Here is a 14,286-nt window from a genome sequence, read left to right as displayed (position 1 = left end):
CTCTGTGCCTTAGGGTGCACACCCATCTCACCGTTTGCAAGCTGCAAGTGAGCTGAGTTCCGGGAAGCACAGGAAAGGGAGAATAATCATTTCTACTGCTTCCAAAAAGTAATGATAAGTTAAGAAAAAGAAAAAAAAGAAAAACAGAATTCAGTCTTATTCAGGCAATGGTTGAAACTCGGAATTCCCAGCTGATAAAGAGAACACAGATGGGTTCACTAAAATTACTCTTTGTGTGCACGTGCAAAAGGCCTGCTCATTTATTCATTACAAAGAAGCAAGCTTTCAGTTTTACGAAGTTGGAGCTTCTTGGATTCTGTCTGTTTCAGACAGCATCTCCGTTTTCACAGCCTCACACACCAAAGCAGTGTTGCTGTGTTTTTTTCTCTCCCCCGGCAAAACTCACATTCACCGTGTTTATTTTGAGAGCTAATAACGCAGCAGAGTAAGAAAAAACAATAAACATATATTGATGCCAAAGTGACTGGTTTCACTGCTTATAATCTAAATCACAGAGGGGATGGAATTCGTAGCTTGCAACCTCTGGAAGGTGTGGTATTTCCTGCAGTTTCCAAACAGAGTGGCAACTCATTATATGCAGACTGCCTGTTGTGTGTGTGGGACTGGGAAATAAAGTAGAGGAGGAAATTGAAAAAGTCTGTCACACAGGCTTCTTGGCAAATTATGGATGAGAAGGGGACCTTTTGGGAGGAGCCCAAGGAAAACACTTTCATAAAAAGGCTAATATTTTTAAGACCAGCCAAAAACCAAGCAGTTGATGCACCGTGCACTGCAAACAATCCATAGCACCCTCCAATTGGGATTTGCTCTGCAAAGAAGAAGCTGAGAAAACATTCCAGCTTTACAAATGAATTACCCCCTACTTCGGTTAACCTATTCAACCCATTAACGGCATGCCCTAGAATTTTTAATGCAGACATGCAAAGTTGGCCTCCTCATGGCAGCAGGCCCCACGCGGTTGGGGCGTGGTCTTCTTGAGTGGGTGGGTGGGAGCAGATAGCACGCTTTTAAGTTTTCAAACTGCCCAAGTGCTTTTGCCTTGAAGGAAATAACCTTGGAACAGGGAGCACGCGCGGCTGTGTCTCTGCGGGACTGTATCAGAGCGTTTCTTTATTTTATTACGGTTTTATTTAAGCGCTCGAATGGATTTTTCTGGCCGTTTAACGGTCTAGATTAGGACGCATTTATTAGAACACAGAAGCTCAGGTGTGTTGCTGGTTTAAACGAGTGTTTTGAGTTCGACTGCCATCTGATAAATCTGATCTGTTGTGTCAAGAGCACAAAGCTTTGTCTGCTTCATCTTGAGCGCCCGCCCATTGGGCTTTCCGCGGAGCGATAGTGGGAGATTGATATTGTCTCCGGGATTTGCCGTGGAATAAGCCACGAGCCTGCTCTGCTCCTCAATCAGCGAAGAGGAGGACAATTAGCAAGGACTTATCCCAGTCCGGTTCCGAACTCCAAAGCCTCTCGGATCTTCTATAGCCACACAATTAGTCCTTTGCCTTTGATAACCTGTGTCCAAAATACGAGCAACGCACCCTGGATTTTTTTTGTTTTTCTTCCTGACGAGGCTGCGTGCGGGTAACCTCCGCAGTCTTGGATGCGTAGTAAGCGGGGAGTGGGTGGGTTGGGTAGTCTTGGCGCCTGGCATACGCACAAGTCGTCAGCGATAAAGGCAGATAGGTGTGAGTGAAAGCGAGAGAAAGCGTCATCACAAGCTCGGGAGAGTCGCACACCGGAAAAACGCCGGGCTCACCGGCTCTGGATTTGACTCTCGAGGCAGCCCACTGGCAGATTTATTTATTTATTTTTCTTTTTCGATTTTTTTTTTCCCTTTTCTTTTTCCGCTGGGGATTCATACACCTTCCTCTCCTTCCCGATTCAGGACCGGCGGCTGGCCACTCTGCCAGACTATTGCAGAGATCTGCTCCCCATCTAAAGTGGGGGTTTTGAAAGTGAATCTGCGGAGCAACGCACACACACGATGGCAACCGGTGCGCTCCTTCTTGCCTGTGCGCTGCTTGGTAAGTCATCTGGGGGAGAAAAAAAAGAAGCTTTGAGCCTGTTTCTGCTCTGTGAATTTCCTTTCTCTGCGCAGGATTTACGGGGTACATCAGCAGCATCTGCAGTTTTCACTGTCACGGCACCTGTATGAGACATGGATATGGCTCATAGGTTGCAGAGCAACTATCATGAGTCAGGTGGACGTAGTCACCGATGATGATCTGCATAATAACAGATGTCCGTGAACAGATGTGTGTTTGTGTGTGTGGTGAAGTAGGTTAATGTGATGTGGACTTTACAGATTAACCCTACCGTCTGACCTCTGAGTTATGGCTGATAAACCGACTGTTGTCTGTAATAGACCCAGATATAAATATGTATTGCATACCCAATGTTTGTATAGATCCAAGCATTTTTGACACACCTGGTTCACACATCAGCAACGTGCTCCTGTGAGTATGAAATCACTCAGTGGGTGTGAACGGACCTTTGTTGTCCAGCCGTGCCTTGAGGTGAACTGTGTTCACTCCTCACACATTTGCCACATTATCTGTGATTTATGGGATTTCACAGACAAATGCAAGTTCAAGCGTGCACATCCGATGACACGCAGACATTGACACAAGGATGACTCCCGACAACACGCATGCATAGCCTGCAGTACATCCTGCATGTGGGCTGTCCCAAACAAACACCAGATGGCTTTTCTGTTCCTGGATGGGGTGGCTTGTCAGCGCTGCTGGGGGACAGAGGAGGGTGGTGGGAGTGGGAGTGGAAGTCGGCCCGCTTCAGGCCCCCGCTCGGCCAAGAGGATTACCAGTCTGTGCCTCGCCTCAAGTCCCCTTTTAACATGTAAAGTCACTTTCACTGGGGTGGGGGCTGTGGAACAAGTTTTCCCAGTGCACATGCAAAAGACGTATTGCTTCTTGTGTTGTGGAGATACTGTTTTACAAGGGAAGCTGGATGAGGGAGGGTTTTGGTATTGCATAATCTCGAGGCCATTGGAATCAGTTTGAGGTGGTGATGAACAAAGAAGGAGAAGGTTCGGTTAATTCTGATTATGTGAATATTGCAGGGTTTCCCATTACATTATTAGCCTGGCAACTGGGATATATTATAAAAAACAATCGGTATCAAAATAAGTCATCTGATAGGGCTTTTGGAGTCTGTATTCAAATCAGCAAGATGGCATCAACAGCACTGATGCTGATAATTTCCCCATGTCAATTATATCTATTTCACAATACATTTTATTCCTTGTTCTCTTCCCACCTGCAGTGTATCTGCACCGCCCCCCCGCCGCCCCCCCCTGTCTGAGTGCTGATTGTGGCAGGTACGCCACCTAATTGTAAATTGATGGAAATGGAAAACTATATGCATACACGAGAATCTGTGTTGAGAGACATGTTCTCGAGTGGGGTCTGCGTGTGATCAGCTGTGTGATTTATCTGTCATGTGTGAGGCAGCGCAACATGTCTGCACTCAAATTTGTTTGTTAAGAAACCAAATAAAATAAAGGTTCAGAGGGGCCACTTGTGCAGTTTTCAGGGCAGGCACATCTTATATCGGGGTTATTTATGCTGCTGAGTTTGCAGCCAGGTGTGAGCGGGTGTGCGTGCGTGTGTTTATTTGTGGCAGCAGGGTTTATGATATTAAGCTTATAAAAAGAGTCGCCTGAAGGAACGAATGGTTATTAGCTTTACAAACACAATGTCTTTCTTCTCCCCCACCGAGAGTGAGTGAGTGAGATGTCAGACTTTCAGTGTCGTGTAACAGTGTGGTTTTTTTTTCTTTTTTTTGTTGGAGTATGCTTGAAACAGGGAGCCAACCTAAAGTCTCTGCTTATATAACTAAATTGAAAATCTAATATGCGTGGGGCGGGGTAGTTTAACTGTTAACTGCATCAGTGCTTTCCATTGACTTCCATTGGCTGACAAGAGAGCAGCCAACAGTCTTCTAGGTTCTGATGAGCTGCCATTGGTCCTGTTTATATTCTGGTCCGAGAGCAGCTTCTCTTTCTACAAAGTCAGATGGTGAAAATGACATCTGACTAAATTCGCATTCTGCCACCTGCAGTTATTCATGCATTTGTAATGATGTGTCATTTTCTGTGTCTTGCTAACCTCTGCTTACATATAGCACAAGGCTTGTTCGCACAGGATCTGAACATGTATCTGAACATGTTATGAATGAATTTGCACCAACCCAAGATAGGTCGTGGTTATAGGAAGTGAATGATGCATTTTTCACGCACGGGGAGTCGCAGTTGGTGTGGCATCTTATTTGAAAGAAAAAAATTGTCAGTAGTATGCTTGTGCATCAATAAATCATGCTGACATCATATTTACATCTCAATTTTCAACAAGATGGATTGCATAAAAAAATATAGATGTAGCCAGGTGGCCTGAAATATCAAGTCAATGTGGATGTGAACTCAAATGCAGTCCTACTGATGACCACTATATGATGGCATGGTTTATTAGCCAGGTCAGTAAGGTGGATTGAGCCAAAGCGTATTGTGGAAGTAGCTGAATTTTAATCAACTGCCCGTTGCCAAGTAAACCTGCAAAGTGATGGAGCAGCAACTATGGATGCCGGAGTTTATCATAGCTCCTCTAGACGTGATGCCATGCTCCTCCTCCTCTATTTTTGGTGTAAGCTGCGCCAAGTTGCATTGGGCAGATGAGCCAAACAGGAAACCAGACACAGGAATGGCATAGATAATCTAGTTAATTTTCTAAGTACAACTCCCTGTCTCCAATCCCGATTATAGCAGCAGCTGGAAAAACACGAGGCGTTACAACGCCACCAGGACACGCCAGAGAAGCAAGCAAGCAAATTGATCTTTTTGGGAGCAGAGCGACTTAGTGATCACAAATATGTGTAATTTCATTTGAATGAATGCAACTTGTTTAACTGAGCTGACGCAATGTTCCGTTTCTGAAATGCTCCTGGTGGGGTTCTTTACGGAGGATGAGATTAAACGGCTCACTGATGACATTTTTCTCAGCTGCAATTGGTGGAATCCTGGGATAATGGCTGCCAAATTTGATTAGATTTTGGCCAGTTTAAATTAACAACCGGCACACTTAGCAAAAGTTTTATGAGCAGTGAAGTAAGTTTGTTGACAATAATTTGGTAAAGACTTGGTTCATTTTTAGCACCTGGACCTGTCAAACCAAGGTTGTTTTCCCACTACAAACAAGGCTCAGTTGTTTCTTTTATCCTCTTTATGCCTCAGTCATCCCATAAGGACTGTTATGTAGCAATAAAGGGCCCTAGCAATCTTTCATAATTCTGTCAACTTATCTCATGAAATACTAATTCAAGATTTTCTCTGCGTGTAATAATACTGTCATTATTTGATATAGTAAACCTGAATCTCTGATCCTCTTGGGACTCAAGCTAGCTTGTTAGCTGGCATTATCGGATACTTTAGCCCTCCTCTGTCTTGTCCATATATGGTTTATTTTGGCTTGAAGGAACTGAGATAGCCGGATGCCATTCTCAGTATCAGACATGGGAAAGCTGATATCAACGAAGTTTTCATTGCCTCATCTCAAGCATCCATAAACAGTATAACTTCTAACCTTGATTAAGCTGTTTTTCTTTTAACCACCTGTCCCCGGAAAGTAAATTAGAAAATCTGAAGCGATATGCTCGAGAAAAAGAGAACAGTGGTAACATGAAGCATACATTCTTTCAGTCAAGGGTGTAAAACATCCAAAAGCACAGTTTTGATCCTGATGTGTGTGGTAGCTGTTATCTTTGTTTCCGTCAAATAATCCTCTTTCTTTAATGAGATTTCTGATATAATTTTTGAAGTCAGACAACACGCTGGAACAGTGCCCTCTTATCTTGGCTCATTATAGGGCTATTGATTGAAAAGAGAAAAGTTTTGAGTGGCAGTAACACTATCAAACTTGGAGCTTATCGGCAGAGTTAAAAAAGCTGCCCTCCAAAGAACATGAAGGTAGTCAAAAGCTCATTTTCAGTTTAGATGTAATTACTTTGTCTTTATTTTCCTTCACATTTTTACCGTGTGAGATGGGAGACACTTAGAGCCACTCGAGCATTGATTTAATTGTTCTCTTTGAGCTGTGACAAATAATCATAAATGCTTGAAAGGGCTTACAGTTGGAACAATCTCCCTTTTTATATGACAGACTTATTAAAATGTGAGCACTTTTTTAATGTTAAGCAAGTTAACAATTAAAATGGTGAAAGAAATAAGAAATAGAGGAGAGAAATGTTGCTATGAGCAATAATATGTGGGTTTAGGGAGGGGTAGGATGGATGTTACCATCTTGGTTGTCTTCACTCAGGTTGAAAAGGGAAAGCAGGTGGCACCGAAAAGGAAATTTAATACATGTCGTGATTATTTCAAACCTTTGAGGGCCATGATTGTATGGTAATGTTGACACAGGCATTTCAAACGTTTTTCCTGACTCACATTTTGCTGTGCCACTCCCTGATGCATCCCAGCCTCTCCTCTGTCCCAAATGCAAATGACAGCTGGAGTCCCCAGCTGGAGTCCCCCCCCCCCCCACACACACACACACACACAAAAAAAATGACATAGATTTCAGCTTGCGTGGGGTCGGTCCAGCGCATCTTCTTTCCAAGCACCTTGAGTCAGCTGTTAAAGCGCTGGGAATGTATTTCTTGCGTTTTAAGCCTCAGCTGACACAAGAGAGTGCTGTCTAGACAGTGTGGCTAAACGAAATAACTCACCGTCTAGCTGTGTTTGGGTAGCTCTTCTCCGTCTGTGGCAGATTTTTTTTTGGCATGTGATTGCCCAAATATATGTCACTCGCTATTTTTTTTTATTTATTTCCAGTTGTTGTCACCAGAATCAGAGGCCCTTGCTTCTGCTTCTGCTTCTGCCTGTTAGGGGAAATACAGGCTCGTGCAGCTGTCTGATTGTTACTGTATGCTCCCCTTGTTATTTTCTTTGCCTGCCGTATTTTGTAGTTGCAGGCACGCTTGTTTACATCATAAGCACTAGACCTGCGTCTTTGTGTATACCCATGACAAGATCTCTTTTGTGCCGTTGTTTTTCTCATATAACATTGTTGGCTCAACTGACAAAAAGCAAAACAATAGAAAAGCAGAAGTGAGACTGACGGCTCGGCTATCATCCATCAGCGAAGTGCAGTCAATATTTATTATTATTAAAGTTGGAATACAACAGAACGCCACAAGACCTGTATAGGTCAGCGATGTTACTTTTTTTTATGCCACATCAGTGTGGGTCAAAATCTGTGGATGAGGTATGTGTGAATGTAGTGATGTGGATGTTGTTTTTTCTTAGCTTGTGGAATTTCTTGCTTCAGGCGCACCTAAAGGCAAATGCAGGTTAGTGTTCAACAGCTACAGGGCAAGTAATTGCCCTGTAATACAGACTTCACAGCCTGCTACAGAAAATCGCACCCTCCTACTAGTTTTATTGCAGCTACACTGGCTTCTGTTATCAGCCTCTATCCTCCTGCTGCCTCTTATCCAAGGTAAAAGCCTAGTTGGCAACTTTTCCTCCAGCGCTGCCTTCAGAAGAGATCAAGGAATTTTTTATTTATTTTTTTTAGATCGGACTGAACTTTGTTGGAACAGCGATAAATGGAAAAACTAAAGTTAGCTATGAGTGATCACAGCTCGTCTTCTCGTGCAGCGTTTGCTTTTAAAATGACTATCATCTCTTGTGACCCAGATTTGAGTTGTGATCTCTCTCTCTCTCCGCTTCACATGGGCAGATGATTGACTGAGGAGAGAAAAGTTTTTGAGGGAGACTTCCTGCCTGACACAGTGATTCAGGAGAGTGGCCGGAGCTGGAGACGGAGCAGAGGCAGCGTCTGCTTTGTGTCTGATTTCGACTCTGCTCCAGCACCCCTGGTTAACTGTCTGGCCTCTCCCACATTGTGAGTTCTCGCCATGATCTCGCAGTCAAGCCGGCACATCTCTACACGCCTCAGATTTTTATATAAAGTTTTTGTGATAACAACCCCTCTAGCTATTCAGTTTGTAAACCGGTTTGTTCTTTTGGGGGTGATTTGCATGGATCCCCGCCTCTCCTCACTTGCACTCTTAAAAGGCACTCCAGCTGCCTCCTCCTCCGTCTCATTTTCTAGTGAATAGCCCCTGATCTCCCTCCCCCACTCTTTTCTAAAACAATGCTCTGCCATGCCCACCTCCTCTTCAAAGAGCTCTAATTAGAAACTGACCATAAGTGTGATCAACACCAGATATTTTCAGCTTCCTTAAGGAAGTTGCTTTATGTGGAACACTCGCATTTATCTTTGACCGTTTACAAGCACCATCCCTACCAGGGTAAAAGACGAAGGCAACCCCCTCTTCCCCTTGGGATTTTGTCTGCTCCTCCCCTTTTGTCATTCTGTGGCGGGAGTCATGATGACTGGCAGGAGAGAGGATTCCACTTCACTCCTCCACACAGTAACACAAACTCCCACAGTGCTGCGAGCTGCTGTCCTTCCATGCAGCTACACTCTCCTTCTCCACCCAAGCTGATCCCACGCTGGTGGGATGTTCACAAGGCACTGTAACTATGGCGACCGCTCCCCACTCCACATGCAGTGACACACGATCGGCTCCGTGCTCCCGTTCAAAGATGCATGAGCACACCTGACTCTCTGTCGACATGCATGTTCGATATCATTTGTGCTTTAAAAATCTCCTTGCCCAAATGGAAGCGCTCAGCTTAATTTGCCATCATGTTTTGATAATGTCTTCTTTTCTGCTTTACACATATAACCTTTAAAAAGAATGCCCGTGTATATGTGGGTCTAATTACACTATGCATAAATTCATAAATTTACCCGCGCATGCCAATGACAGCCTAAGAGCAAAATGACTGACAATGACTGAAAAAGTCTGTTTGAAGTAGACTAATTAATACTTAATTAGTTTTCTTTCCAGTCTGCAGCTTAATGCGCAAACGTGGAGACTGATAGCAAGTTGCCAATCATACAAAAACTAACAACTGTAAATTAAGTAGATGCAGCTGTCAGGCATAATTGTACACAAGCTCAAGATGGATAATGACTGAAGATAGCTGAGTGCTATTATTGTCTCATTTTTCTTTTCGACGCAGTAAACGCTCAACTCTACTGCTCATGATAGGATATAACGGGTTAAGGTTTATGAAATTCTTTTGGCCTTACGAGCAATGTAAAGTTTTGTCCGGGAGTAGATTAGACACCGTGGTGCTTTGTCATTCAGAAACAGTGGGGGATGTGTGTGTTTGGAAAGAAGGGGTCAGGATGGTTATGACTGAGGGGGGTTGGGCAGAGGTTGTTAGTGGGGTAGCAGGTGTCCATATAGAGTTAATGGACTCAGGGAGGGGTGTAGCTTGAGGCACTTAATGCACTGGTGATGTGTGTGTGTGTGTCTTGGTGTGTGTATGTATGAGCTGATACAGTATGAAAGGACCAGTCTGAGTTTGTCTGTTGCCTGCCCCAATCATTGTTTCCCTCAAAGGTTTTAACACCAGATAGAAAAAAAAAATGCTCCGTTTTAACTCCCCGCATTAACACGTCTGTGTTGAACAGACTTTTTTGCTTCAAGTCTTGTTTATCACAGCCAGCAATAAGTGTGTGCATCTGTCATCTTGTTGAGGGTTTACCAATCTCCCAATAAGCCTGTGTACGTAACAGTCAATGTGGAGATTTCCAACATTAGCTTTTTCCACTGCGGTTATTGTGGCAAAGGAGACGGCTACAGTGTCTTATGGTCTCTCTCATTCTTTATGAATTATTCATTGACAGTATGGTTGGTAAGGAGCTGTCTTGACATGCTTTTTAGGTTTTAATTAAATTTATATGTCAAGATGTTTCTTTAGCTGTGCCATATTTGACTATGTTGCAGTAACTGAGTTTCAGTTCTGCACAGACTCTCCCTGTTGACTTCCACTGCAGTGCTGCAAAGCTGAATTGCAGAGTCGTGCAAGTGCTCTCTTAACAAACTTCCAAAGTAAACTTGTTTGTTTTTCCCCATTGTCACGCTAAATGGTGGCTTCTAAAGATGAACAGGAAAGAATACAATTTGTCCAGGATCACTAATGAGACTGGTGATCGGAATTGTGCACTGAATGCCATTCAAAAGGATCAGAGGAATCGTTGTTTGCTGATCAAAACTAGCTCAAAAGCTCTTTTTCATTCATGGTCAAACAGGAAGGCAAAGCAGCTGTAGGGTGTAGGAGGGAGGATGAAGAGGCAGCTGTTCTGCAGAGAAAGATAGATTATGATCTGCTCTGTGCTGTGGACACAATGGACAAATGTTACCAGTGGGAAAAATATTATTCAGCCCACAATGGGGTTAAAAAGTTATGTTCGAGTAAGTTTGCATATGACGTTAACTTATAGTGGCTACTCACACTTACAGTATTCAGTCACACATCAACGCAGGAGTATGAATGGGATTTGGAAACCCCCCACTGCTTCCATCCTGGTCTCACCAGCTGTTATGAGCAACAACGCAGGTGGGGTCAAGACTGCTGTTGCCCAGGGGAGCCATAAATTAGGACTAGTTAGCATAGTGAGAACAGAGAAAAGCATGACCCAGGTGGGATTCCCACCAGGAGTCCCAGTCTAACCAGATATTTTACATTTTAATTTAGTAACAAAGATGGAGTTACAGCTTGACATTAACTTGTTTGCAGGGAAGTCGACTTAGTTGGGGAAATATTCATATCGTGTCTTGTCTTCATCTCGTCTGAAACCGTGAGAGACAAGACAGATTTCTGCTGGTGTGTACTGTGTGCATCGCACTGTGGAAACAAGTGTGAGGAGCTCCGAGTACAAAAATTTCGGATGTCTTTTGGGAACTGTGTGGATCAGCTGACACCAAAAATGGGACATGTGTAAATCTGTGTTCTGTTAACAAGGCGCTCCATGATGTACATTCACTGATATGCAATAGGTGTGCATAGATTTGCAAACGATCTATGAGAATAAAGAGTGCCGTATTCATGATAAAATTGACATTTTTTAAAATAGTTTTTGAAGGAGGCTCCTTTTTGTGTGTGTCTGCACCATAGATTATATATAGAAAGAAAGAGAAATAGCCTACAAGACTGAAATGTAAGTTGAATGCAGAAGTGAAGAAGAAATGCAGTGGTGGGTGCTATGATCTGGTTCCAAAACATCTCTGGCTGCAACAGATTCTCATTCAAAAACTAATAACTCCTTTCACAGAATACTGTCAATAGATTGATCTTGTCAAGTCATCGGCTTAAGTCGCTCCTTCTCAGTGTGTTGATGGTCCTTTTGAAAATAACTGCATAATTATTCAATTATTAGGCCCCAAAGGATTTAAAGTATCACTCTTCAGCCAAACATCTTAGCCAAATACAGTCCATTCTGGTCCCCAAATTCAAAAAAGTAAATAATATGATAAAATATGTTGACTGGTGGTGGCTGAATGCTGAGCCCAAGGCGTCTAAAAAATTTGTTGTCAGTAAGTTGATTTAAAAACTCTATCCATGGTCCTTACCAAGGGGTATAAGATGATTGGACGCATGTTTTAGTCATTGGTAGTTCATACTTGCTCTCAGAGCACATGAGCAACCATTCATTTAGAACTGTTCTTTGGCCTAGCATCTGAATGCAGCACTGACAACCGCCATTTCAAAGATGCATGGAGACATCAGTAAAACAATGGATGTGTGGATCTCAGTTGCTAACTCTTTTAGAAAAAAAAAAAAAAAATACCAGCTTCTTTGAGACTATGTATAATGCAGGAAATGCAACATATTTTGACTCATAATGGCCATTGGGGGAGCTCTCCAGTGGACGGATTACCCTGACGGAATAGATATGATTGTTTGGTTTAAAAAAAGACATCCCACAAAAAAACCCAATAAACAGCAAGTAAAGTAAAGTTGAGCTGTACCATGCACTGAACGGAGGCTTCAGGCCATAGAAAACAGTTGATTTAGTGTGACATTGCATATTGACCGGGAACAGAAAAACAGATGCATTGTTACACTTAATCCGCATTGATTATATATCTTTTCGCTCGGAGTATTTTTTTTTTTTCCGAAATTTAATTGTCACAGTGAGTTTATCCAATACAAAATCTGCTTTAAACTGCAACTCATTGTTTGTATCTTCCATGATGAAATCTAACATATAAAGTAGTAATTGGTGGGCTTCAGGTGGATTTTGTCACAATGAATTGTCAGGCCCCTATGCTAAACCAGCTGACGGCTGCCATTTTTTTACAGTGTCTTCACCACATTTTGAGGGTAACAATAAGCAGAAAAAAGCAAAGTTGTGAGAAAGAGAGAAGCAGAAACTACTGTAGACGAGTAACCATTCAGATGAGAACTCCGAGCTTTCTCTCGAGCCAGAGATGGAGGGAGAACACAATCCTGCACCTTATGTGTGCATATGGCCCACCTCATGCCCTCTTGACTATGTGTCCTGCTTTCAAAGGCTGTGACGTGTATGGATGTGAGTCCTCTTTCCGCTGGCTCACGAAAACTCTCTCGGTGGACTTGTTCGCTATCTTATAATCGTTTAATTCACAGCCGACATTGCACATGCTTCTGTAAGACAGAGAAAGATTAAATAGTGACATACTCTCCACTTTGATAACTATTATTCTCACTCGCTGTACAGCTTGTACTCTGTCGTTCGTGGTCTGATTAGAGCTGCGTGGGTGTAATAGGCAGTTGTTGTAACTGTTTGTCAGCTATTAAAGTGACCAGCCGACCTTACTGTCCACTAATGGGAAAACGGCGTTTAGTCTCTTTCTCTCTGTATTTCACCATGTCACGCTGATCGCCACAACAGTTTCTTGGCCGACGGAGCTTTCAGCAACTTGTGTTTTCCTTAGAAAATCACTTAGCGCTCTCACCAACTCGGAAGAAATGCATCTGCCATATTTAGCTTTAAACGATTCTATTGAATGAATTAGACAGGCGGGGTGGGATTTGCTGAAGATTCTGAGGCTTGAAAAGGGGTCAGAGGTTGTTAATAACAGCCCTGCTACACTGATTTCTACATTCCGATCCAGATGGTGATTATCACTGCGGGAGGGACAAGGACTAGAAAAAGGAGAAGGAGGATGCAGCCTGAATTGCAATGTTTGATGCTATCTCGAACCCCTCAAAGAGCCAAAATACTGTGAGAACGCTGTGGGGATGAAAGAGTGGGGATTGACATAAATCCATTACATGGTTTACATTAGGATGACATGATTACCCAGTGCCATGTGTTAAGAGTGACAAGCTCGCTTTCTCCCTCAAAGACAATGTGAGAATTTTTAGCTTCTGAAACCTCTCCATTAGCTGAGCATCACTTGCCATTTCAAAATGGATAAAGCACATGAGCCGTCTTTTGATTTTATGAAACACCGCACATACAGGTTTATTTTGCTAGACATCATCAGAAAATGGGCACAGTTTGTATGGTATAATCATATCCTCGGTGAATATTAGCATCCCCCTTACATGAAGATCTCTCCACTTTGTACCACTCTCATCTTTCTCCCTCCAGTTTGTCTCATTCTCTAATCTCTCTGTCTCTTTTCGGACTCCATCATTTGGTAATGATGTTAACGGGGTCAAACACTTTTGGGGGCCTGGAGGGAGAAAGATGAAGGTTGGTTTTGGAGAATGGTTAACTAGTACTGAGAGGTGGTAGGAGGGAAATGCTCTGATATTTCCGTTAGTTCTTTCTGTAACTTGGATGTTAATCAGTAACTTGCTTGTATATTTCCTTAGTTCAGGGAATTTTAGTAGTAATCAGCACCCTGGAGGTAACTGGCTATTTCTTATTTCCATTTTTTTCTCTGCCTACCATGCAGCCCTTTACTCTCCTCATCGTTACTTTCCTTTCTGATCATCTTCACAGGATGTTGGATCAGGTGGATTAATTTGAATGTTTCTTTTGGGACTTAGGACGTGGATTTGGTCATTTTGTTACATGTCAAGTATGTTTATAGTTTCGATTCATACCGTATTTAGATGACATCTAGATGATTTTTGGTAACGGGTTGTTGCTGTTCATTCAGACCATTAGATATTAACCTCAGATGTGTTTTTCTATTTCTTAAGTATTCATGGCGAAGTAGGAGCAAGTTGATTTTTGAAAAACATTTTTCTGTTTTTGATAGTAAAGAATCGCAAAGCTTAACCAAGGCAGCAGAAACCTCTGTTTCCATAGCACCCATTCACACTCGGTAGGAAAATGATTGAGGAAAAAAGACAGAGGGCCTTTAAATATGTCATATTGCGTATGCAGT

At 42.8% G+C, this 14,286-nt stretch overlaps 1 protein-coding gene across 1 annotated transcript in view; it reads left to right on the top strand.

Moving 5' to 3' along the window:
- The first annotated feature begins 1,075 nt into the window (after positions 1-1,075).
- igsf3 (immunoglobulin superfamily, member 3) overlaps positions 1,076-14,286 on the top strand; it is a 77,201-nt gene continuing 63,990 nt past the window's right edge. Inside the window, exon 1 of the mRNA XM_075479515.1 lies at positions 1,076-2,045. Within this exon, the coding sequence (XP_075335630.1) occupies positions 2,006-2,045 (40 nt within the window). The 5' untranslated portion in view covers positions 1,076-2,005. The remainder of the gene's footprint in view (positions 2,046-14,286) is intronic.

This window comes from Odontesthes bonariensis, chromosome 12, assembly GCF_027942865.1.
Source record: "Odontesthes bonariensis isolate fOdoBon6 chromosome 12, fOdoBon6.hap1, whole genome shotgun sequence".
Lineage (NCBI taxonomy): Eukaryota > Metazoa > Chordata > Actinopteri > Atheriniformes > Atherinopsidae > Odontesthes > Odontesthes bonariensis.
This window is presented reverse-complemented; position numbering and strand designations above follow the sequence as displayed.